Genomic DNA, 23,215 nt, shown 5'->3' with positions numbered 1-23,215 from the left:
GGGAATGGAAGCATTTTTGCCAGAAGTGTTTTAGCATTCCTTCAATCAAGGAATATAAACAGTTCCATGTGACTTTGGCTGATCCAGGATTTGAGAGCAGGATTTAATTCACATCATTTCTCGCAGAGGGAATTTTGAACCCACACATCTCCTGATGAAAAATGTCCTAATTAGTAGGGAGGAGGATATTCTGGAAAAGGCTTTCACTTTCTACTCTTGCTGGTGTTCCACTTTATTATTGATCACTCAATGATCATCCAGCGTTAATTACAGGGGAGTTCTGTGTAATTGAATTATTGATTAGTGCCTATTGACAGCCCATTCCAGGCTGTAATTAAACCTCAAAACAGGGCTGTAAAATGCTTTTCCTGAACCCTTCTTTTCCTGTGTGTTGGTATTAGGGGGATAATCCTGGCTCTGCGGCACAAATGGCAAATAAAAATGGTGTTTGTGGTTTCACCAAGTCCAGAGTTGGTCCTGCTGAAGCTGGTGGGAAAGGCCCCACGGAGGTTCCATCCTCCAAAATCTGCATGCCTGGAACCTTTTGGGAAGGCCCAAGGTGCTGCTGGGAATGCCTGGGGTGGAATTCCTCATCCTGGCTGCTGTTTAGAACTAAAACACCCTCATTTCGCCACTTGAGTAAGTGACCGTCCGCCTTTTGTTTTGGATCGCACCAAAATTTTTTGGTGGTTGGAAATCAGAGAGGAATTCCTTTATGAAAAGGGCTGTCCAGAGTGGAATCCCCATGCCTGGAGGGATTTCAAAGCCATGTGGTCGTGGTGCCTGGGGACACTTGGGGTCAGTGGTGGCCTTGGCTCTGGTGGGGGAACGGTCGGACTCGACAATCCAAGAATCAATAATGATCAATCAATCCATGATTGCAACCTCAATGATTCCATGGTTCCAACCTCAATAATTCCACAATTCCAAAGAACACTCACCCCAGGGAGGTCACAGGGACAATCCCCCAGCCCCTCTTGGCATCCTCGTGGTTTCCCCACAGGTTTGGCCTCTGCCATGGATGTGCCCTGGCTGTTCTCAAGGCGCTGCATCCCACAGCTCAGGCAGGATTTTCCTGCATCCCCTTCCAGAGGCACATCCAGCCAACAGCACAGCCCCCACCCTGTGTAACTGTTTAAGGTTTTGACAGTTTTATAACCCTAAATTTGCACCTTCTGGAAAACAGTGACAGTTAATGATTCATTGCCACGCTGGAATTTTTCTTATGATGTCTTAATATCGGAGCGTGGAGCAGAGCTCAGCAGAGAGGGAAAATAAAAACCTGGAGCAAAACACTCCCAGAACAAGGTGAGTAGGCAGGAATTGCCCAGTCCTGCCAGTGCCATCCCAAATATTTGGGATTATTTTTTTTAAAGCTCTTTCCTGGGTGTCCAGCTCTAGTTTGAAAGTGGTTTGAAAGGGAGCTGTGAAAAAAATGTCCATGGGTGCTTCCTCGCTTTTCAGGATGGAAGTTGATTTTGATATCACGAACCATCTACTGGTTTTTACCAAAACAGGCAAAAATTAATCAAAACTTTGTACTTTGGAAAGACCTAAAGTTGTGCTGACAAAGAAAAATAAGTATATAAATTATTTTTTTACAGTCTGATAAACGCTTGCAGCTTATTTGCTGTTGATTTGCCCTATCTTGCCCTACCCCTGGAAGTGTTGGGTGGAGCTTGGATAAACCTCGTCTAGTGGAAGGTGCCCCATGAAGCAGAACAGTCTCCAACCATCCTGGGCAAAGTGCTCAGAGCTGAACATGGCCCATTTTATATTTTGATGAATCCACAAGGTAGGATTCACAACCACTAAGTTATGGTTGGAATCCACAACTTGGTTGGGAACAGCCCTTCCCAACTGTTGCCCTAATTTTTCAGCCTTCTGATTGTTTCTCATTTCTACTGCAGTTTTCTTATGCTTGTAACAAAAACAAAGACTGGTGTTTGGCAAATAATGCATTCCTTCTGAGGAGAAGGACAAATTGATGAACTTCTGAGTTGACCAGTGGGGTCAGAGGGGGGTTCCTCTTGTCCCTCAATCCTTGACCAAATCCCAAAAACTGTGTAAGTCGAGATCCCAAAATAAACTTCTCTTTTCTTTCTCATCTTACATCCTAACGTGTGAATGGGGTTCTCTTCGTATCCTCTTGCAACACCCAAGGTGCTGATGGAGGGAGATGGAGGCAGATGGAGGGCAGAGTGTGAGGTCCCTCTGGAGCTCTTTCCAACATCCCCCCGTGGAGGCAGAGCCCTTCTGCTGGACTTCAGCTCTGCACGTGCCGTAAAATCCCTTTTACCGAGTGGGATGGAGCTGCTCAGTGGAACACTTTGGAGCATTCATGGATGCAGGGGCTTTTTTAAGGAGCTGTTGGACTTTTATGGCCGGGGTGAGCTCATGAGAAGGAGCACTGCCCTTGCGCCGAGTGAAGGAACCCAGGCCTGCTCCAAGGGAACAGAGCACGGCTTTTCCAGCCCTCCCAGCCTCGGGATGGATCCCGAGGCGTTTTTCCAACAGTTCCTGTGGAGCTCTGTGCTGCTCATGAGATGTCACCATGCCTTGGTGTGTGCCAGAGCCAGCAGGGCCCTGCTGGGATGCCGGGAAGGGCTGAGCTGCCCTGGTTGTAACAGCCTGACTTGGATGTAGCTTTGGTTCTATGCTTGAGGTGTTTTGGTTTTCTCAAATTCTTTTCTCAAAGAATTTTCTGTGAACGAAAGAAATATTTTTGTAGCTTTACTTATGTCGTTCATTCTTTTTCTAGGAGGGGCTTCTTCTTGATGTCCCTCTGGTTTGACCAATGTGATTAAAGGGGTTTACCTTTGTTTCACTGATCAAATTGGTCTGTGTAAAATAGTATAAAAAAGAAACACATCCCCAAAATAGAAAAGTTATTTTCAGCCTTCTGAATCTCAGAGTCCATGTTGTTGTAGTGTAAAACAGCGACACTTGGACTTGGGAAAAATTCCTCCCTGTGAGAGTGGGGAGGCCCTGGCACAGACTCCCAGAGAAGCTGTGACTCCCCCTGGATCCCTGGAAGTGTCCAAGGCCAGGCTGGATGGGGCTTGGAGCAGCCTGGGACAGTGGAAGGTGTCCCTGAGTGGATTTTAAGTCCCTCTAAGCCATAATCTGTGGGAATTCCAGTAGGGGGCTCATGTAGGAACAAAATAAAAACCAGTTTGGAGGGAGACACTTCCATGGTTGCACGTTCAGATCAAACCTAAATGTGGGGTGTGGGACAGTGATGGAAAAGATTTGGGTCCTTCTTTAGACCTGGAATTGCAAAAACCCAACAGTGCAATTTGTAATGTGTCAAAGCCTGACCCAGACTAAGGACGGGTTTTAGTGAAGATTGTGAGTTTCTGTGTCCATGGTTGGTTTATTCCTCAGCAGAATAAACCTGCTCCCTTTTCTCCTGGTGCTTCCAATAGTTCTCAGAACTTCCCTGGGATTCACAAAACCATCTCTCCTGTCTAGGCAGAGGTGATCATTTACCTGTTTTTCTCTGCACTGAACAGCAGAGATTAAATCCTCATGCAAATATCCCAATTCAGGAGTTAACAAGAAATTAAATCCATAATGGGGGGAAATTAAAAATTATTGTTGCTGCTGTTTAATGGGATTTTTTTTGTTTGTGCCTATGATAAATTTGAGTGTTTTTCTAGGAATAATGAGTATTTTTCTAGGAATAGCTTAACAAACACTCCAGTGCAGGTAGAGACTCTACTTTGACTTTTAGACTCTACTTTGGGGCAGCAGGAAGGACTGGATGGTTCTTGACATCTCCTTTTTCCCTTTAAATTATTCATAGTCCTTTCAGACACCCCAGTATTGGCTTTTCTGTGCCAATGTCTCGATATCAGGAAGCCCCAGTGAGGTGATCCTGTCCCCATGCTCAGGACAAGCTCCAGGTAGCCCTTGCCTGTGTTTAAGAGTTTCCAGCTTGGTTTTGTCCCTCCTGGACAAATATCCAGCCTATGCCATGGAATTTGAGCTTCCTCTGCCTACTGGATGTTTGTAACAATCTGGGATTTAAAAAAAAAAAACAAACAAAAACCCCCCCAAAAACCAAACCCCAGCCAAACAAAGAAGCCCAACCTGTAAAAAAGTTACGGCTGGAGGTGCCCATTTTCTGACAAAGGGGTTTGGTAACGGGGCAGGGGACAGAAATGTGAGGAATAATTGGTTTTGGGCCTAGAACCAGGAAAACTACTTTTCCAAATTAATCCAGCGAGAGCCATGAATCCACTGTATTTCATATCACACTTCATAAAACTCCAGTCATAATCCATAAAAGTGACATTATTAGATTAAAACCCTCAGTTCCTCCTAGAAGGAGCTCGCTCATTAGACATGCTGTAGTTTTATAACCTCAAAGTTCCTCCCCAATTACCATGATTAATACTGGGCTTTAATAAAAAAATTTCTCCCAATCACCACAGGGGTTGATCCCATCTGGTTGGTGTAATTGGGAGTTCCAATATTGTCCAGCAAGGAAAAGACGCTCCGGGAACACAAATCAAGGCTGAGGATGGATGAGGATGGAGGTCTGGAGATCCAGCTGGGTTTTGATGGTGGTTGGAGCATGGAAAAGTCCAGGTGACGTGAGCCGAAGGCTGGAATTGCTGTTGGAAGTGTGGATATAAATCCTCCCTCCTCGTGCAGCTGATGAAGGCTCAGGGAAGCTCCCTGTGCTCTTCCAACAGGGATCTCCCCTGGGAAATCCATCCTAAACTGAACAACCAACCTAGAGCCAGCACAGCTCTGCTCTGAGGGAGCAGCACATGGAAGCTCAAGGGGTTTGACACAGGAGAGGCAGGATTTGGGGAAATAGGTGCTGCCTGCTGAGGTTTGGGTGGCAGTGGATCCCTAAATCCTGGGAGATGCTGCTCCTGTGGGATCAGCGCTGTGGGTTCAGCTTCACCCTTGGTGCCATGGACACATCCATCCTCCTGCCCTATTCTGGTGACTCTCACCTGGAGCACTGCCACCAGCATGAGGACGTGGAGCTGCTGGAGCAAATCCAGAGGAGGCCACAGGGATGTTCCAAGGGCTGGAGCCCCTCTGGAGCCAGGCTGGGAGAGCTGGGGGTGCTCATTTGGAGAGGAGAAGGCTCCAGGGACACCTCAGAGTCCCTTCCAGGGCCTAAAGGGGCTCCAGGAGAGCTGGAGAGGGACTGGAGACAATAGATGGAAGGACAGGACACAGGGAATGACTTCACCTTAGCAGAGATCAGGGCTAAGTGGGATATTGGGAAGGAATTCTTCCCTGTGAGGGTGGCACAGATTCCCAGAGAAGCTGTGGCTGCACCTGGATCCCTGGAAGTGTCCAAGGCCAGGCTGGACAGGGCTTGGAGCCACCTGGGATAGTGGAAGGTGTTGGAGGTGGAACTAGATGAATTTAAGGTCCCTTCCCACCCAAATCATTCCATGATAATGATAAAGATGATAATATGAAATAACATAAAACTCACTCAATGCAGCCAGAAAGCCACTCGCTGGGACACCACCCCTCATCACGTTTGACAAATCCCATTTTTTAGCTTTGAAGCAGGAATTCCTTTGAGGTTTGTCCTTGCAGATCCGAGGGGTCCGTGGCTTCATCAACCCCTGGGCGAGCAGGAGCTGGAGCGAGCTCCGAGCCTCAGCCAGCAGCACTGAAATTAAAAATGTGTCAGCTCCGCAGTTCCACCCCAGCCCAGAAAACGCCAAGCTGGTGTTATTTTTGAATCCCCCTGATTTTTTTTCAGGGCTGCTGGAAATAAGAGCTCCCACTCCTGACTTCCAAGCAATAAAGAGAGGTGAATCACTGCTGAAAAAGCCCTCCCATGGACCACCCAGGGGCTCCTGCAGAACTGGGAACCAGAAGTGGCAAAGCGCAGGAGGATTTTCTTCACACAACTGCAACTGCATGAGGCAAAATCACCTTGGAACCGGAGCAGAGTTCCCCCAGTGAGAGGTGTGATAATGAAGCCAGGCTGATTAATATGCATCGAGCTAAATCACGTTCAGGTCACAGGGCGAGCCCCAAACTTAAGCTGTAACATGTTCCCTTCCAGGACCCAACGTGTGTCTGGAATTCAGATCGAAATGGCTTTTTTTTTCACCCCTCATAATTATCCAACTCAGCATAATTTTTATTTTTTTTTTTAACTGAATAATAGTTAGGATTTTTGTTCCTTTATGTGATTGGTCAGAGCTCTCCTTTTTTTAACAATCTGTGACTTTTCTGAAGAGTCCTGCTGGGGTTTTAAAACTTGTAACTTGCGAATCACCATGTCAGAAACCATGGTGCCAGTCATATAAAATATGAAATCACACGTTCTTAGCATTTATTTGTTGTCATTTTTAATGGGAAAACATGGATTTTTTTATCAGAACACTGGCTGAAGGTTCTCAGGCAGAAACCGTCCCTGTGTTCTTGATGTTCGTACTGTGGAGTGGTATTTTGGGAGACCACAGGCAAGATATTCTCCTAAACGGCCAATAAAAGCTAAAATTAAAACAAAATAATGCCTCTTAAAATGCACACTTCTATATTTAATGCTGCTCTTTAATTAGAAGTTCCAAGTTTTCCTCCTGAAGGGTTTCAGGAGCGTTGCTGTCACGGATCCCTTGGAATAAGCAGGAAATAGGTGATTCCCATGGGAGCACCATGGAAATCAAGGTACTGTGGAGATTGAGTCACTTTGAAAATCAAGTCACTGGAAATCAAGGCATCGTGGAAATCGAGTCACTTTGGAAATTGAATCAGTTTGGAAATCAAGTCACTATAGAAATCAAGTCACTATAGAAATCAAGTCACTGGAAATCAAGGTACTTTGGAAATCAAGGTACTGTGGAAATCAAGTCACTGGAAATTGAGTCACTTCAGAAATTGAATCACTGTAGAAATCACTGTGCAAATTGAGTCACTGGAAATCAAGTCACTTTGGAAACTGAGTCACTGTGGAAATCAAGTCACTTTGGAAATCAAGACACTTTGGAAATCAAGTCACTGAAAATCAAGGCACTTTGGAAATTGAGTCACTGTGGAAATCGAGTCAGTTTGGAAATCAAGGCACTGTGGAAATCAAGTCACTTTGGAAATCAAGACACTGGAAATTGAGTCACTTCAGAAATTGAGTCAGTGTAGAAATCACTGCGGAAATTGAGTCACTGGAAATCAAGCCACTTTGGAAATTGAGTCACTGTGGAAATCGAGTCATTATGGAAATCGAGTCAGTTTGGAAATCAAGTCATTGCAAATCAAGTCACTTTGGAAATCGATTCACTGTGTTAATCAAGTCACTGTGGAAATCAAGTCACTATGGAAATCCAGTCACTTTGGAAATCAATTCACTGTGGAAATCAAGTCACTGGAAATCAAGTCACTCTGTCCCCTGGCTGATCCCTCCTGCTGAAAGCACAGGCAGTGCTCACTGTGAACCAGGGGGACACACTTGGGTTGGAGCCTGGGCTCCAGGAGGGCTCTGCCATCCCGGCAGATCACCAAGGTTGGAGTTGGGGTGCTGAAATCCACCACCGCGCCTTTTCATCAGCACTTCAGGAGATCCAACACTCTCTTCTTCCTTGTTTCCCATCCAGGTGCTCCTGATCACCAGTGGGAACCTGAGTTTCCTGAACTGGCTGACCATGGTGCCCAGCATCGCCTGCTTTGATGATGCCAGCCTGGGGTTCCTCTTCAGCACACAGATGAAAAAACGGGCGGCGAGGCTGCAGCTCCCAAAGCCGCAGGGACAGAGGCTTTCCCTGGGTGAGTTATTCCCAGAGAGGGAAAAGCTGGGATTTTGGTGTGCTTGGCTCCAAAGCTCTCATCTTCAAAGCAAATGTGAGGCTGGTGGTTGGTTCCTGTGGGTCTGTGGGGACTTTGCCATGGGGACATTGCCATGGGGACACTGTTTCTGGGACATGTCCTCTGTGCAAGACCAATGTCACAGGAAGTCCAGGCAGCTGCAGCTCTTGAAAGTCAGTCCTTGCTCTGCCCCCGGTGACTCGAACTCAGAATAGGAATGTGAAGTTGCATGATTTAACTTACAGGGGATTTTTAATTTTTTTTTTAAATTTTGACTTTTTAAAGCCAAGGATGGAACACCCAGTGGGACTTGAGGTGGGCTTGGACTGGGTTCTCACATTTGCTCTCCTCACTTGCTCTCCTTCAAGGCATGGTGAAGAGAAGGTTCCAGAGAGAACTCGGAGCCCCTTCCAGTTCCTAAAGGGGCATCAGAGCTGGAGAGGGATTTGGGACAAGGGATGGAGGGACAGGACACAAGGAATGGCTTTAAAGTGGCTGCTGGCAGGGTTAGGTGGGATATTGGGAAGGAATTCCTCTCTGTCAGGGTGAGGAGGCCCTGGCACAGATTCCCAGAGAAGCTGTGGCTGCCCCTGGATCCCTGGAAGTGTTCCAAGCCAGCTTGGACAGGGCTTGGAGCAGCCTGGGATTGTGGAAGGAGCAGCTGCTGGTGGCCACCACTGGAAGAGCGTGGCCACCATCGTGGTGGGGAGAGAATTCCCCAAACCAGGGAGGAGGAGAACTCCTGTTCATCCCATGAATGTGAAAAAGCAAACACAAGGGGGGTTGTAACTGGGGAAAAAAGGAGCTCGAGGTGGCTGATTTCCCCTTCCAGAGACAGTTTCCAAGCTGCCCTGATCCAGAAGAAGCAGCACTGGGATGTTTCTCAGGAGGCTGCGGAACAGATGGAGAGTGGTGTTTGCAGCGTTTTTATAAACCTCATATAAGCAACAAATTGCCTGTAATATCAACAACAATCACAGCTGCTGGGGTTAAATATCCCAAACATCTGTCAGAGGAAGGAAAAATGTCAACAAGAGGCAGCATCTGTCTCCAGTCTTTTCTACCAAGAAGCAGCTTATTAACCAAAAATGGGAGTTCCAGCAGTGCAGCTTCGTTAAATTTTGTGTCTTTTATGTCACATATTTTGCTGGAATAAATCTTTACCAGCCTTTCCCCTCCTGGAGCTTTGCTTTAGAGGCTGTGAAAGTCTCGAGCTTTCCTCCCAACTCCATTTTATGCCTCTGATCCCAAACAACACTGAGGCTGCACCTTCTTTTTGGCAGGAGAAGCCAAAGGGAGTCACTGTGAGGGGGAGGCAGATCCTGTTTTGAGGAACTTGCGCCTTTCCTGTGATGTTCTCCAGAAAGTCCAGGGTGTCCAGGCAGGGAGAATGAACATGCCACTCTGGGTGTAGCTGTGTCCCACCCTCAGAAGGGGCGGGGTGTCTGTAATATCCCGGGAATTTGAATTCCTCAGTCTTTTCCCTGCTGGGGAAGCAGAGGCTGTTGAGCTGGTGCTGATGGAGGCTCAGAGGAGCCCTCTGGCCTGGGCCACTGGAGCAGGAGACAGGAGGGCCCTCAGCCATGTCCTGATTTTCTGAGGCAAATCCTCAAAGTGTTTGATTCCTGCTGAGGCCTCCCCTTCCCATCCAGATCCCACTGGCTCCTGTCCCCACATTTTGCTCCATCTTTGCCATCTAGGTTATTTTTCTTTCCCTGAATTTACTCCTTTTTCTCTCTGATTGAGTGGCTGTGATCCCGAGACAGAAGGATAATCCCTCCTGCTGAAGGATGAGCAGTCCCTGCATGGCCCTGGACTGCTGAGGAGCCAAGGCAGGCTCTGTGCCTGTACCTGCTCTTGAATTACAGGGGAAAAAGTTCAGCCCATCTTAAAAAAAAAAAAAAAAAAAAAAAAAAACACACCAAAAAACACCCCAAAGGCTCATACACAGCAGCACAGGGGGTGAGGGAAGGCCTGATCCAAACGATTCTCCAGAAATGTTCTCAGACTAAACAATTATTAATAGCTTCTGAGAGAGGTTCAAATAAACATCCCTCTCCTGCAGAGTTAAGGGGGAAAGCTCCACGCAATTGCTTTGAATCTGATCCTTTGGCTGTTAATGTTAAATAAATTGAAAAGGGCCATGAGGGAAGGAGCCCCTCGGGGGTCAACTCTGCTTATTTGTCTGCTCGTGGCGGTGTCTGCCCAGCCTGGGATCCAGCCCAGCCCCATGCTGCTCCTGCAAACCCCATCCCAGAGCGTTGGCACAGCAACACTCATCTCCTCCAGGAGCACTGGGGAATTGGGGTTTTGCAGGAGGAAAAGTCCTCAGGACAAGGGAGAGCTCAGGGCAGCAGGAGGGTGCCCCAGGACGACAGGCCTGGCTCCCAGAGCAGGAGAGGCTGATCCCGAGCGAGGTGCAAGTGCCAGCTGTGGTTTTCCCCCCATATTAAGGCCATGATTGATGTCACATTTTAGACATTTTTCCTTTTAGCCCTTGCTCAGACTATTTAGAGAAAGGCAGATCCCAGCAGCGATAGCGGCCCGTGGCAAGGTCAGGGTGGTTGTGGTGGGGCCAGCACAGGGGGAGTGGGGATGGGAATGGGAATGAGGATAGGAATGGAATGGGAATGGGGATAGGAATGGGAATAGGCATAGGAATGGGAATGGAATGGGAATGGGGATAGGAATGGAAATGGAGTGGGAATGGGAATGATAATAGAATGGGAATGGGAATGTGTTGCTTTTTATCTTCTTTTTGCCAGAGTCGGGATTAAATGCTCGAGACATTGCTTCGTGTTGGGACTTAGATGTTTATTAATTCTTATCTATATTACAATATAACAAACTGAGTTCTACAGCACTTCTGTCTAACAAAGTAAAAATGGCCTCTATCTCTTTCTCTACCTGGCCTTCTAAGGATAAACTGTCCAACTAAGAAATGATACCTAAATTATTTTTACTTTTAACCCAATAACCAAACACCCGTGGCCCTCAATGTGGGTTTTTCTACCCAATTACAAGATAACCACCTAAACTCATGAAGAAGGTAAAAAAGAAGGACTCAGCCTATGCCCTAAATCTTCCATCTTGCTTTATATATATTACTATCTATTAAAACATTAAACTCCAAGTTTTGCACCCTGTGATATCACACACTTCTATTCAAACTCCACACCCACAATCCCAGTGCTGTCACTCAATTTTGGGAGCCTTTTCCACAGCCTCAGATCAGATGCAGTGTTTGCTTGGGGGTCAGTGCCTGTGAGCACAGAAAGCCTGAAATTCTCAGTGCCCGGGGTTCCAACAGGAATGAGAATGGGAATGGGAATGGGAATGGGAATGGGAATAGGAGCAGGAATGGGAATGGGAGAGCAGAGCAGTGAAATCACCTCCCTCTGGTCTGGTTCTGTGTCCCCCACAGGCTCCTGTGTCCACAGAGTGCTGAACATCTCCCTGGGCCTCCTCATCACCTACCTCAGCATCCCGGTGGTGCTGAACCTGCTCAGCTCCAGACAGGTCATGAACACCTCCTTCAACCCCCTCAGGATTGTCAACACCTACGGAGCCTTTGGGAGGTACAAGGCCTTCAGTGGCACATCCCAGAGCTCTCCCCAGGGTATTCCAGAGCCAGACACTCTGTGTGCCTCAAACCTACAGAGAAATCCTTCTAGTAGACCTGGAATGTGAGAGAGGTGGAGGAAAAAAGCAGGTTTATTTCTCAGTGAAATGCAGTGTATGATATATCTGTTTATGAGAGAGATGGAGAAAAGGAGCAGGTTCCTTTCCCACTAAACTACAATTTATGGATTATGTGTTTATGAGAAATAAGGAGAAAAGGAGCAGGTTTCTTTACCACTGAATTTATTTTCTCTGAGCTGTTTATGACTCGGCTCATTCCATCAACATAGCAAATGTGAGAGCAGGATGAAAATATCCATAGGAGAGTTCATCCAGGATATCCTCACCATCCACAGCCCTCTTTATTTCTGGTGAGTTTCTCTTCCCCTGCACTCCTCTGCTCTCCCTCCTGGAGATATCCACAGCAGGTCATTTTTCCAATGAGTGGTTTGGGAAATCCACTGCTCCAGGAAACTGTGGAGACCAAAGGATAAATGAAAAAAGAAAAGGGATTGACAAGAGAAGCATCTCCAGCTGCGTTTGGAACCAGAGTGGTTTGGGCTGGGTTTTAAGCATCCAAATCTGGGGGTTTTGGGGACTAAAGCCCATGGCTGGGCTCAGCATAACCCTTCTCGGGTGCTGCTGTCCCTCCCAGCCTCTTCCAGCTGGGAAAATGATGGAAAGCAGGGCTGCATCCTCAGATTGTTCCTGGGACAACAGCAGGGCTGGGCTTCTCTGCAGGCTTTGCCACCTCCTGCTCATGGTGACCATGGATGTTCTCCAGAGCTCTGGCATGGGCTCTGGCCAAGAACCCAGAGTAGAAGCCAGCAAGAAAAAAATAGAAATAGAAATAAAAGTAATAGAAATAATAGAAATAGAATTAGAAATAGAAATAGAAATAGAAATAGAAATAGAAATAGAAATAGAAATAATTTGGCTGTTAAAGATCTGGCCTCTCCAGAGGGGAGGAACGAGTCCCACCACAAGCTCTGGAGATGCTGAGGACACATCAAATGGATATAATCTTCTTCTCAATTTTTCAAATAGCAGAAATTTCTGTGGACAGAAAAAAACTAGAAGAAAATTACTAAAAACATTGACACTTGTGGAAACCGCCAAAATTTCCTTTTTTTTTTTTTAAGAGACAGAGAGAAATAACCACCGAACCTCTTTGAAGGCTGGAGTGGTGAAGCTCCAGGAGATTGTTTTCTTTGGATTGTTGTCCTTTTTCTTCTCCAGCCTTTGGTTTCTGTTTCAGCATTTAGCAGACCCTACAGAGCATGTGCTGCAATGCTGCTGTAATGTGTTTGTAATTCCAGCCTATGTAAACCAATAAAAAGAGGATTGCAGCTTATAATGGATCTGTGATGATGTGAAAGCTGACAGGTTTGGAATCACACAGTAGCAGCAGGCTTTTTTTTATTGGTAATTTGGTGCCCCTGATTTCCAGGGTGTTCCTAAGCCTTGGGCAGCTGGCCATGGCTCAGAACTCAGCCCAGGGGATAAAATGGAACTTGGCTGGAGAATCCACAGATCTCCTCAATGGAGGGAACAATTATAAGAGGAGATGCTCACCATTCCTTAGGTTGGGAGCATCTCTCCCTAGGAGCCATCAGGGCGGAAGGTGGCAGTTGTGTGTTCCCAAATTTGCAGTTTCTTGGGCTGGAGGAGGCAAAATGAAAGTAGGAAAAAATCGAAAGGGTGTTGGGAGCTGGAGAGCTTTGCCAGGGAGGTTTCTGTGTTCCTCATGAAAAGCAGCTCCTGGGAGCAGGTGAGTGTCTCTGGGAGTCACTCAGGACTCCAGGCTGGTGTTTCCATGGCCTGGAGTTTGCCATTCCCACTGTTCCATGCTGGGATGGCAGCTGAGCCACATGGGAACACTCAGGAGCTGCTCTGACCCACAGACCCAGCTGTAGGAATTCCTGTAGGAATCATCTTTGTGGATCACAGCACTCCCTTGGGCTGGAACAGCTGCAGGTGGTAGGAGGAAGGGCATGGAATTTGACTTGGCTGCTGGAGAGAGGAAAGTCCCAAGATCCAGAGGTTCTCTGGATCTCAGGATCCAACTGTAACTCCAGGCCACTGTTCCACGTGGATTCTGATGAACCAGAGCTTTTAGTTGAGATATGGGGAGAAATCCTTCCTTGAGATGGTGGGGAGGCCCTGGCACAGGATTCCCAGAGAAGCTGTGGCTGCTCCTGGATCCCTGGAAGTGTCCAAAGCCAGGTTGGGCAGGGCTTGGAGCAATCTGGATTAGTGGAAGGTGTTGGGGTTGGAAATGGATTGGCTTTTCCCACCCAAACCCTTCTGTGATTTTGTGATTTTCCACGTTTTGAGCCAAATGACAACATCCTGTCTTACCCCACAGCATCACCAGGGAGAGGACAGAAATCATCCTTCAGGGAACATCCAGCCTGGACCCCAAAGATCCCACAGCAGTCTGGGAGGAGTTTGAGTTCAAGTGCAAGCCTGGGGACCTGAGGAGGAGGCCGTGCCTCATCTCCCCCTACCACTATCGCCTCGACTGGCTCATGTGGTTTGCTGCCTTCCAGGTAGGTGCCTCTGGAAGCTCAGGCCTTCCTTAACCAGGAAAAACCAATTACATGGATTTACAATGTGTTGGGATCACTGGGGAGTGTTGGAAGCCGTGGCTAAGCAAGAACAAAGGCTGCATTCCTAAAGGACTGTGCTACTGTAATGAAACTCTTGGCAGTTTTGTGTGAGGGGTTTTTTAAGGGTTTCTTAGCAATACCAAGAATCCCGTTGGGGACACTTCTGGGGATAGTAGCTCCCATTCCCCACCTGCCCACACATGGACGTTGGGCCCTCCAGATATTTTCCCCACGTGATATCAGCAAACAGGTGACAGCCAGAAATTAAATAAAGAGGGGGGGGGGGGGGACGAACGACTTGAATGTTAATTCCTGTGGAGCTTGTTTTGCAAATCTTACTCACACGATGTGGGCTGGGTTTTCCAAAACTGACTGTGACAGCAGTGGCACGAGGAAAACCCATCTCAGAGTATCCCAGGCTTTTCTCTTTGTCCCTGCATCCTCTCCTGGAATATTTTCTTCCCTGGGTTTGCTTTCCCTGTGGTATTTTTATTTCAGCGCCTTTGGGATTCCTGGGCCGTGACATCAGGCCATGGTTTGATATTTACCCCGCTGGTTTTTGTGTGCTGGAATTTCATTTAATCTGCATTAGGGCTGCTTATCCTTCAGGAAAACCACAGCCAAGGTCCAAACTCCAGGCAGGAGCAGCGCCTGGAATTAGGGAAAGGTGCAGAGGGGGTGGATGGAGCCCTGGGGGTTGAAGTCAGGCTGTGTTTTGGGAGGGTTCTGAGAAATCAGCTGCCCCAGGCAAAGGTTGTGAAAAAGGCTGTGCCCAGGGCAGAAATGTCCTGAAGGTTTAAAATAAAAGGGATCTGAGGTTTAAAGCTGGAGAGGATGGGACAGAAGTGCTGCTGTGCAGAGCAGAATGTGGGCTGTGCCCAGGGATGCTAGAGCCAGGTGCTGGGAGGAGGAAGAGGAAATAACTCAGTCTCTTTGCATCCTTATTGTTAATATTAATAGTGTTTAATTCATTATTTGCAGTATTTATTTCATTTTTATTAGTGTTTAATTCACTATTATTACTGTTTATTTCATTATTATTAGTGTTCAACCCATTATTTTTAGTGTTTCGTTCACTGAAAGCTTCCCCCAAGTGTTCCCGTTCACCTCTTGGAGTGTTGGTCTCCTGAGGTGTGTCCACAGCAGCTAATTAGCAGCAATTAGTGGTGAGGGTCTCTTTGCTCTGGGGTGGACCTGTCACCTCCCCCTCCTCTGGAATGGCTCTGGTTCTCCTTCCTTCCATCCCATTGCAGCATTTCCACATCCCTCCTGCCCCTGGGACTTTCCATGGCCCCCCCAGCGCACATAGAAATCTGCACGGAGCAGTTCCTGCTGAGATGATCTGTTAACAACAGGTGGGGGGGAAAAAACCCTCTGGAAAGTGGGAATGGGAAAAACTCCTGTGGAAAACAGTGGGAATGGGGATGACTTGTGGAAAGCAGTGGGAATGGGGATAACTCTTGTGGAAAACAGTGGGAAGGCGAGTTGCCCAGGCACGGCAGTGAGCACGGGATGCTCAGGCATGTAAATACCTGCTTAAGCATGGAAGTAAATCCCGTTTGGAATGGCCACTGGCCGGCTGGAGCACTGAGAGCTGCAGATCTGCTGCCAGCTGCCTCCCTGGGCTGCTTGTCCCGCACAGCCAGAGAAATCCCGGGGTGTTGTTCAGCCCTTGAGCCCTCCCAGAGCAACAGAAAGGATAAGAACCAGGAGCTGAAATCCCAGGAGGAGCCTGTGAAGCCAGAGGAGTTGTGCAAAACCCGTGTGGGAGTTTACAGACTCCATAAACACCAGCGAGTGCAGCCTCTGGATTAGATTTAATTCGTTCCCAGAAGTTCTGGGATGTTTCTCCCATCGCTCCAGGGCTGTGTCTGCACTTCCCTGGCAGTGGCCAGGTACAGAGCTGACATTCCCAGCTCTGACAGGCTGTGGAAAAGCCCCGGGCTGGAGGGAAGGACATTTCCCATCTCTTGGTGCTGCTCCTGACAGGCTCATCTTTGCACCTCATCAGCACCTGCCAAACGAGCCCGGCATTCCCCAGGAACTTCCCAGCCTGGATTGGCTGCAGGACTCACTGAGAAGTTGCCTCCAAGCTGGCCTTGGACACTTCCAGGGATCCAGGGCCAGCCACAGCTTCTCTGGGAATTCTATTCCAGCTCCTCCCCACCCTCAGAGAAGGGAGGAAATAACAAGTGAAATGGCAGAATAGGATTTAATCCCACAAAAGTGAGGTTAAGCATTAGGAATAACTTTCCCCCCCCCTCAACACTTCCATGTGTCAGTGCAGAAGCATCCATTGTTAAAGTCTTATCTGTGCTCCAGCTACTGATGCCAACCCTCCTGTAATTATTTGACTTCTGGTTTATGGTGGAATTTCAGGAATAGCCCAACTGAGCTGGGCTGGCACCAAAATCATTCCAGTTCCTGGATTCAGCATTGCTGATCAGTAACAACCAGAAAACAAAACACTGCTCATGCTTTTGGGGCTTCTGGTGCTGGGATGTCGTGGATTCTATAAAAGTTGGATGTTTATTGCCTCAAAGGTTTGTTGTCCACCAGTGGAAAAGGAAGAAAAATCAAAGGGAAAGGCTTTTCCTTTCCTTATTGTGGCATGAAGGATATTTATTCTGTTTGGGGACTGCATGGCCAACACAAAGGCACCCTCTTGGTGCTTCTCAAATAATAACTGCTCCAAAATAACAAAATATTGCTGGCCTCAGATTGCATTTAAAGCCCAGGGTTTGTTGCATCGTTCCTTGAAGCTGCTCCAAAAGTCTGAGGATGTAAAACCCACCATGGAACAGAGCTTGAGATGCTCTGGGATACAATGTGTGTTTTCCAGAGATGAGGTTATTTATAAAAAAACCTTCAGCTGCTTTCCTGCTTTTCAGCTGCAGAAGTTTTGGGTGCTCTGAGGTTCTGCCCTGGGTGGTAGCAGGGAGTGATGGAGACTTCCGGTTCTGAGAGAGCTGAGGAGAAGCAACTCCATTTCTAGAGCAGGCAGGTTCATATTTTTGTCAGCTATTTGCTTCCAGCCTGCTGTTACCTCACTCTTGCAGGCAGAAGGTGCGCAGAGGGAAAATCTGCCTGGAGGAGGAGGAGGTGTGAGTGTTGTAATCAACCCTCAGCCTTGTGCTGCTCCCTGTCCCCAGCTCAGCCTTTGCCATTTCCTTCCTTCCTCCTTCTCCAAGCACAGGCTCAGCTCACTCTCAATTTCCGTGGCAGCATTCTGGTCCATGTGCAGAGGGAAGGGTTTGTTTCCTCTTTTTCCCTGGGATTTTTGTTTCCCCATGGAGAATTCCAAGCTGGCTCAACAGGCAGCCTCACCTCCAGCAGGAGCAGTGCCAGGGAGTGCCAAAGCAGCCTGATATCCTATCGTGCCATGGGCTGGATAAATACAGATAAATAAATAAATTCCCTCCACCTTGTCCCTGCAGGGGATGATTCCTGTCCCCTGGCCCTGCCCAGACCCTGCTCTGGAACAAAGGGACTTTTCTTCCCCCAGCCAGAGGTGATACAGGAGCTGTGCCAGGTGTGGCCTTTCCCTGGATAGGTGGGATGGAGGAGCTGATTCCCAGAGTCTTGCTCTGCTCTCTCTTGCAGCCTTTTATTTTCTAATTTCCTAATTTTTTCCTAATTTTTCTAATTTCCTTCAGGATTTTCAGATGGGATGGATTGAGGGCTGGCTTTTAGTGAGTAACTGCACACTGGGCTGGAGGCACAGCTTTTTGGGAAACTCAGAAAAAAAGGATGAAATTAGGAAAAAATTCTTCCCTGGGAGGGTGGGGAGGAGCTGGAATAGAATTCCCAGAGAAGCTGTGGCTGCCCCTGGGTCCTTGGAAGTGTCCAAGCCCAGGCTGGATGGGCTTGGAGCAACCTGAGATAGTGGAAGGTGTCCCTGCCCATGGCAGGGGTGGCACTGGATGGGTTTTAGGGTTTGGTTCCAATCCAAACCATTCCAGGATTCCATGTGGTTACTGAAGATCACAGGACGGACCTTTCTTGGACAGCAGTGTGGTGACAAGTGATGGTGAGCTGGAATTACATCAAAGGGTGGCATTAACTGTGGCCTCCTTTCTGTGGGACAGGGATTTTTATTCCTGACAGCACCAACTGAAGGTGCTTGACCACAGCAGTGCAAAGAGCAGTGTGGGTATGGGCTGAGAATGCCCGGGGTGGTGGAATTCTATGGTGGAATTCCCATGTTCCATCCACATGGTGGCTCAGCTGGGACACAAAAAACCAGCCCCTCACACCATGTAAGAGAGGAAATGGAACCTGCCCTGCCCCTCTGGCAGCCACTGACTCTGACCTGAGAGCACTCAGGGCTCCCAAGCACATGAAATAACAACCCCGGGCTGCCGTGCCAAGTTTCCAGCTGTTCCCACATGTGCATCTCGTGCTGACCTCCTCCTGTGCCTATGCCAGCCCCAAGATTCCATAAAACACCACACTAATCCCCAGGCCTTTTTCATTAAATGACCAATTAAAGCTCAAGGCAAAGCCTCCTTATTATTATTATTATTATTATTTCAGTTGAGAACACGTTCCCTGTAGCTCCAGGGGGTTTCTGTGGGTTTTTTTTTTTGGGATGATAGCATTCCCTTGACTTTGTTATCAGCACGGTTTGGTCGCTACTGTGGCTGCCTTTGCTCTGGCTCCTCGCTGGTGCCTGACTTAGCAGAGCTTTGGGTTTCAGTTCTGTACAGTTATTAAATTCTCCTGGACACCAGTGAATGTGTTCGAGGTGAGAACACCATGTTTATTCCCTGGAAAAGTGTCGGAGTGGAGAGGTCAGAGAGTGCCAACAGCTGCAGGGAAGTCCTGGGGCAGCACTGCTCTGCTGGGGAGGTGGGAGGTGATGCTCAGCTCCTCTTATGTGCCTGGGAGAAGGAGCAAATGCCTTTCCCAAAATTTGGGCTGAGATTGGCATGGAAGGAGGGGGGGGAAGTGTCTGCCTGAGCTCTGCACGAGGCTGGATCCCATCAGGAATTCAAAGTCGCAGCAAAAAAAAGTGTCCAAAGTTCTTTGTTAGTCCCCTGTGTTGAACCTGAAATGGGATTTTTGGAGGTTCTGGGTGCTGGTCCCAGCTGTAAGGACAGCTGAGGATGATCTGGCTGCAGAGCTGCCCCTGGCTCTGCACAGAGTGTCAGTGAACACAGAAAGGCTTTGGCTTTAGGGCTGTGTGACTGTGGGATCCCTCAGCTCTGTTCTGCTGCCTTTGCACTTGGGTTGGCCATGGGGGTTCTTGTGTGTTTAGGGCCCTGAATTGCTTTCTGTGCTAAAGCAGAGTGAAAACTCCCAAAAGATGGCCAAGGGCAGTGTGTTCCTCCCCTGGGGGGGCTGCACCTCCCCAGGAGTACCCTGGGCAGGGTCAGACACTGATGGTGCTCCCTGCAGTGGCTGTGCAGTCACTGGTTCCCAGTAATCCCAGTATGGATGCAGCCTAGGCTCTGTGTGCCCAGGGGGGAGCTCTGGTGCCAGGGGAGGGCAGGAGCAGCTGTAGGAGCCGTGCTCCATGTCTGGATGGGGATGGAGCATCCCAGGGATCCATCTGGGCTGGGTGTGCAGGACCATCTGTGCAGGATCAGTCACGGCTGCTTCTCGTGCTCTCAGAAGATCCAAACCCTAAAAACGACCCAAAACAGTCCTGCTCACCTCCTCCAAACCCTAAAAATGACCCCAAAACAGTCCTGCTCACTTCTCCAAATCCTAAAAACAATCCCAAAACAGGCTGCTCACTTCTCCAAACTCTAAAAACGACCCCAAACAAGTCTGGCCCACCTCCCAGCAGTGTGTTCATCTATCCTGGATTATTTTCCCCTCACTAATCCCCTGGCTGGTTCAGCTCCATGTCACACACTCAGATCCCTCCATCCCGACCGTGCTGAGCTGGACCCCACTGGACCCAGGGACAGAAGGAACCCCTGGGAGTGACTCTTCCCTGGGTGCAACCCAGATCTCCTGGACTCTTTTTTTTTATTTTTTTCCCCCTCTTTTTGCCCGGTCTCTTTGCAGGGTAATGAGTTAAGCAGGGTCTTTAGCCGTGAGGGGAAAGGGGGGATGGGGCCACACCACTTGGAAATTTCTCACCGCAGACTTCGCCAGGGCCAGACATGTTGTAAATTTTACAAGAAAAACACTTTACAGACCAGAAGTTCCAACTCTGGTGTGCACGGGGGTTGCTAATTAACAATTTGGAGACCATGGGAGCTGATCCCACCTTCCTGGAGCCTCCCAGTTCTCAGTCAGGCTCAGGAGGGTCGAGGGCCTCCATCGAGCTCCAGCTCGGGGACTCTGCTCATTCCTGTTCCTGTTCCCAGCTCTCACACAGGAACTCCCAAATCTCCCTGGAAATGGTGTTTAACATCATCCAGAGCACCAGGATGTCCAGGGAGACTCAGGATGCTGAAGATGTCACTCGTGATGTTTCATCCCTGTGGCACCTTTTTGGGAGATCCTTCTCTCCCAGCCAAGGTTTGTGGCAATTCCCAAATCCCAGCATGAGCACCTCCAGCATCCCAGAGTTATGGAGGGATAGCATTGTTTTACACCACGACAACACAGACTCCGAGCTTCAGAAGACTGAAAATGGCTTTTTTATTTTGGGATGTGTCTCCTTTATGCGCTACTTTTTACACAGATCAATTTGATTGGCAACACAAAGGCAAAACCCCTTCAATCACATTGATCAGACCAGAGGGACATAAAGAAGTCTCTCCTAGGAAAAGGAATGAATAACATAGGTACAGTTGCAAAAACATTTATCTTGTTTACTGAAAATTCTTTGGGAAAAGAATTTTAGAAAACCAAAACTTCTGAGGCACGAAACCAGGGCTACAGAGGGACATAGAGACCGGGAGTGAGTGACAGCCAGGGGACGGTGCCAGCCCTCCCTGGGTTTGTGGGGCACATCCCACTCCTGTTTCCAGGCCTCACCATGCCCACATTGTTGTGTCAGGAGCAAGGTGGCCTCGGCCCCATGGTGTCCCTTGTCCCCCCTGTCCCTCTGTGCCAGGAGGTGGCACCAGGGGCTGGCAGAGAGGAGCATCCCTGTCCCCATCATCCACCCCTGTCCCCATCACCCATCTCTGTCCCATCACCCACCCCTGTCCCCATCACCCATCCCTGATGGATGAGAGCAGACGGAAGGAGCAGGAGGGGAGGAGAGTCATCATTCTGAAAAAGCTTTTTTGGCTGAAACAACTGTGGTTTTCCTCTAAACGGCGATGAGCTGGGGTCAGAAACCCCGCGAGGTAGAGCTTCCCTGGATGGGCCTTGGTGTTTTCCATGGTTTCTCTCCCGTTTCCCTTGGAGACGGGAATAACAAACCGGGCTCTGCTTTGCCTCGGGGCCGTGTTTTGCTGAGAGCCCTGCAGGTACAGCTCCCGCGTTTCCCTTTCCCACAGTGTCCCCTACTGCTTGCACTCAAAAAATCCACCCAGGAGCTGCTGGGGAAAGCAGAAACCTCAGCCAAGGCCAAGGCACAGAAAGTCACCGTGGGGGAAATGCCTTTTAGGGAGCCTGAAGAAGAGCAAAAAGGAGGGTTCCTGCAGGGAGGGAAATCACAGAATCAGGGAATAGCTCGAGCTGGAAGGGATCCATAAGGATCATCCAGTCCAAATCCCTATTTCCTTAGGATTCTCTAAATTCAGGGTCAGACTCTGCTCCAGAAATGGTTCCATGAAGGAAGGAATTTAAAGGGGATGGATCACAGCAGGAAATAAAGAGGAGACAGGAACTGGAACAGAGGAGCCACTTTCTTCTCTTTTCCTTTGGATAACACAAGGGAACCAACCCAAATCCTTTTCCCAGGGGAAAGCAATCTGGATTAAAAGGATGGATGGGTTATCCACATAAAATGTGCTGTTGTGGTTCCTCTGTGGGGTTTGCTGCTAAAGAAATTATTTAAATCAAATATCTGGGGGCAGAATTGGCAGATGAGACAAAGCCAGGGCATCTCTCCCTGCTCCCTGAGGGTGCCAGTCTCTGTCTGGACCTCAAGGACCCTGTGGGACGTGTGCTGAAACACTGGGAAATTCACCATTTTCCACCCAAATCTGCCAAAATCTCTCCCCAAGGACAGAAATCTTGAATCCCAGTAACACTCCAGGAAGTTCCTAACGTTTCCATTTCTTCCTCCTTCCCCCAGACCTATGAGCAGAACGAATGGATCATCCACCTGGCTGGGAAGCTGCTGGCCCAGGAAGAGGAGACGTTGTCCCTGCTGGCCACAAACCCCTTTGGAGGCAGGGACCCTCCAAGGTAAGGCTGGAATTATCCCAAGGGAGCTGGAATCTCACCTTGTTCCCATCCTGGACGTGCACAGGAGGTTCCTGTTGGGGTTTGGGTCTGGTGGGATTTAGGGTGGGTTTGATGGACACTCTGCTGCATTTGTATTGATTGGGAAAAACCAATTAGTGACTGGCTTTGAATATTCAAGTTTCCATAGCAGACCAAAAGAGACTTCTCCCTCTAAATGAACTGATGAGAGGCTATTTTAGAGCTGATAAACTGACCAAAGGTTCCAAGTTTTGTCTCTGTACATTGTCCATGAGAAAGGAAGCTTGTGAGGGGAGAGGGAAGTGTTTTGAAGGTTTTATTCTGATTCTTATTAATTTTTTTTTCTTTCTTGTAGTTTGGTTAATAATACCTGTCTTTAGACCCTTTTAAGTTTTGAGCCTGCCATGTTTTTCTCCTAATCCTACCTCACAGCAGAAAAAGAATAAATAATTCTTGTATAATTCTAGTATAGATTTTTACTGTATAATTCTAGCACAGAATTCTAGTATAGAATCTAGTATACTAATTCTGGTATAGTAATTCTAGTGTGGAATTATACTATTTTTCTGTCTCACAGCAGAAAAAGAGTAAATAAATAATTCTTGTATAATAAAAAGAGCAAATAGTTCTAGTAGGCACTCAAACCACTCCAAATAATTTGGGAAACAGAAATTGGTGAACCTGAAACGCCAAAGTGCTGCCAGCACATTGATTCCCCCCTGGAGGGGCCACAGGGACCTTTGGGATGAGCCCATTCCCAGCAGAACCATCAAGAGCTGGGTGTTGCTGCTCCTGGCCAGGAATGGTCCCTCCTGCTGTGCCTTCCTGCCCCTCAGCTTTGGGGTTTTTTGCTCTTTGGGAGCTCAGCTCAAACCCCACCATTTCCATGGACCTCCTGAGGTGTTTCA

General features: G+C 48.2%; 1 protein-coding gene across 1 annotated transcript in view; it reads left to right on the top strand.

Moving 5' to 3' along the window:
* Positions 1–23,215, top strand: part of LMF1 (lipase maturation factor 1) — a gene marked incomplete at its 5' end in the record, with an annotated part of 151,253 nt that overhangs the window by 120,111 nt on the left and 7,927 nt on the right. Inside the window, 4 exons of the mRNA XM_083872138.1 lie at positions 7,584–7,752; positions 11,216–11,369; positions 13,781–13,964; positions 22,177–22,289. Coding sequence (XP_083728264.1) covers positions 7,584–7,752; positions 11,216–11,369; positions 13,781–13,964; positions 22,177–22,289 — 620 coding nt within the window. The remainder of the gene's footprint in view (positions 1–7,583; positions 7,753–11,215; positions 11,370–13,780; positions 13,965–22,176; positions 22,290–23,215) is intronic.

Source organism: Zosterops lateralis (genome assembly GCF_965231275.1).
Source record: "Zosterops lateralis genome assembly, chromosome: 15".
Classification (NCBI taxonomy): domain Eukaryota; kingdom Metazoa; phylum Chordata; class Aves; order Passeriformes; family Zosteropidae; genus Zosterops; species Zosterops lateralis.
The sequence above is the reverse complement of the archived record's forward strand: the minus strand, read 5'-3'. Positions and strand labels throughout refer to the sequence as shown.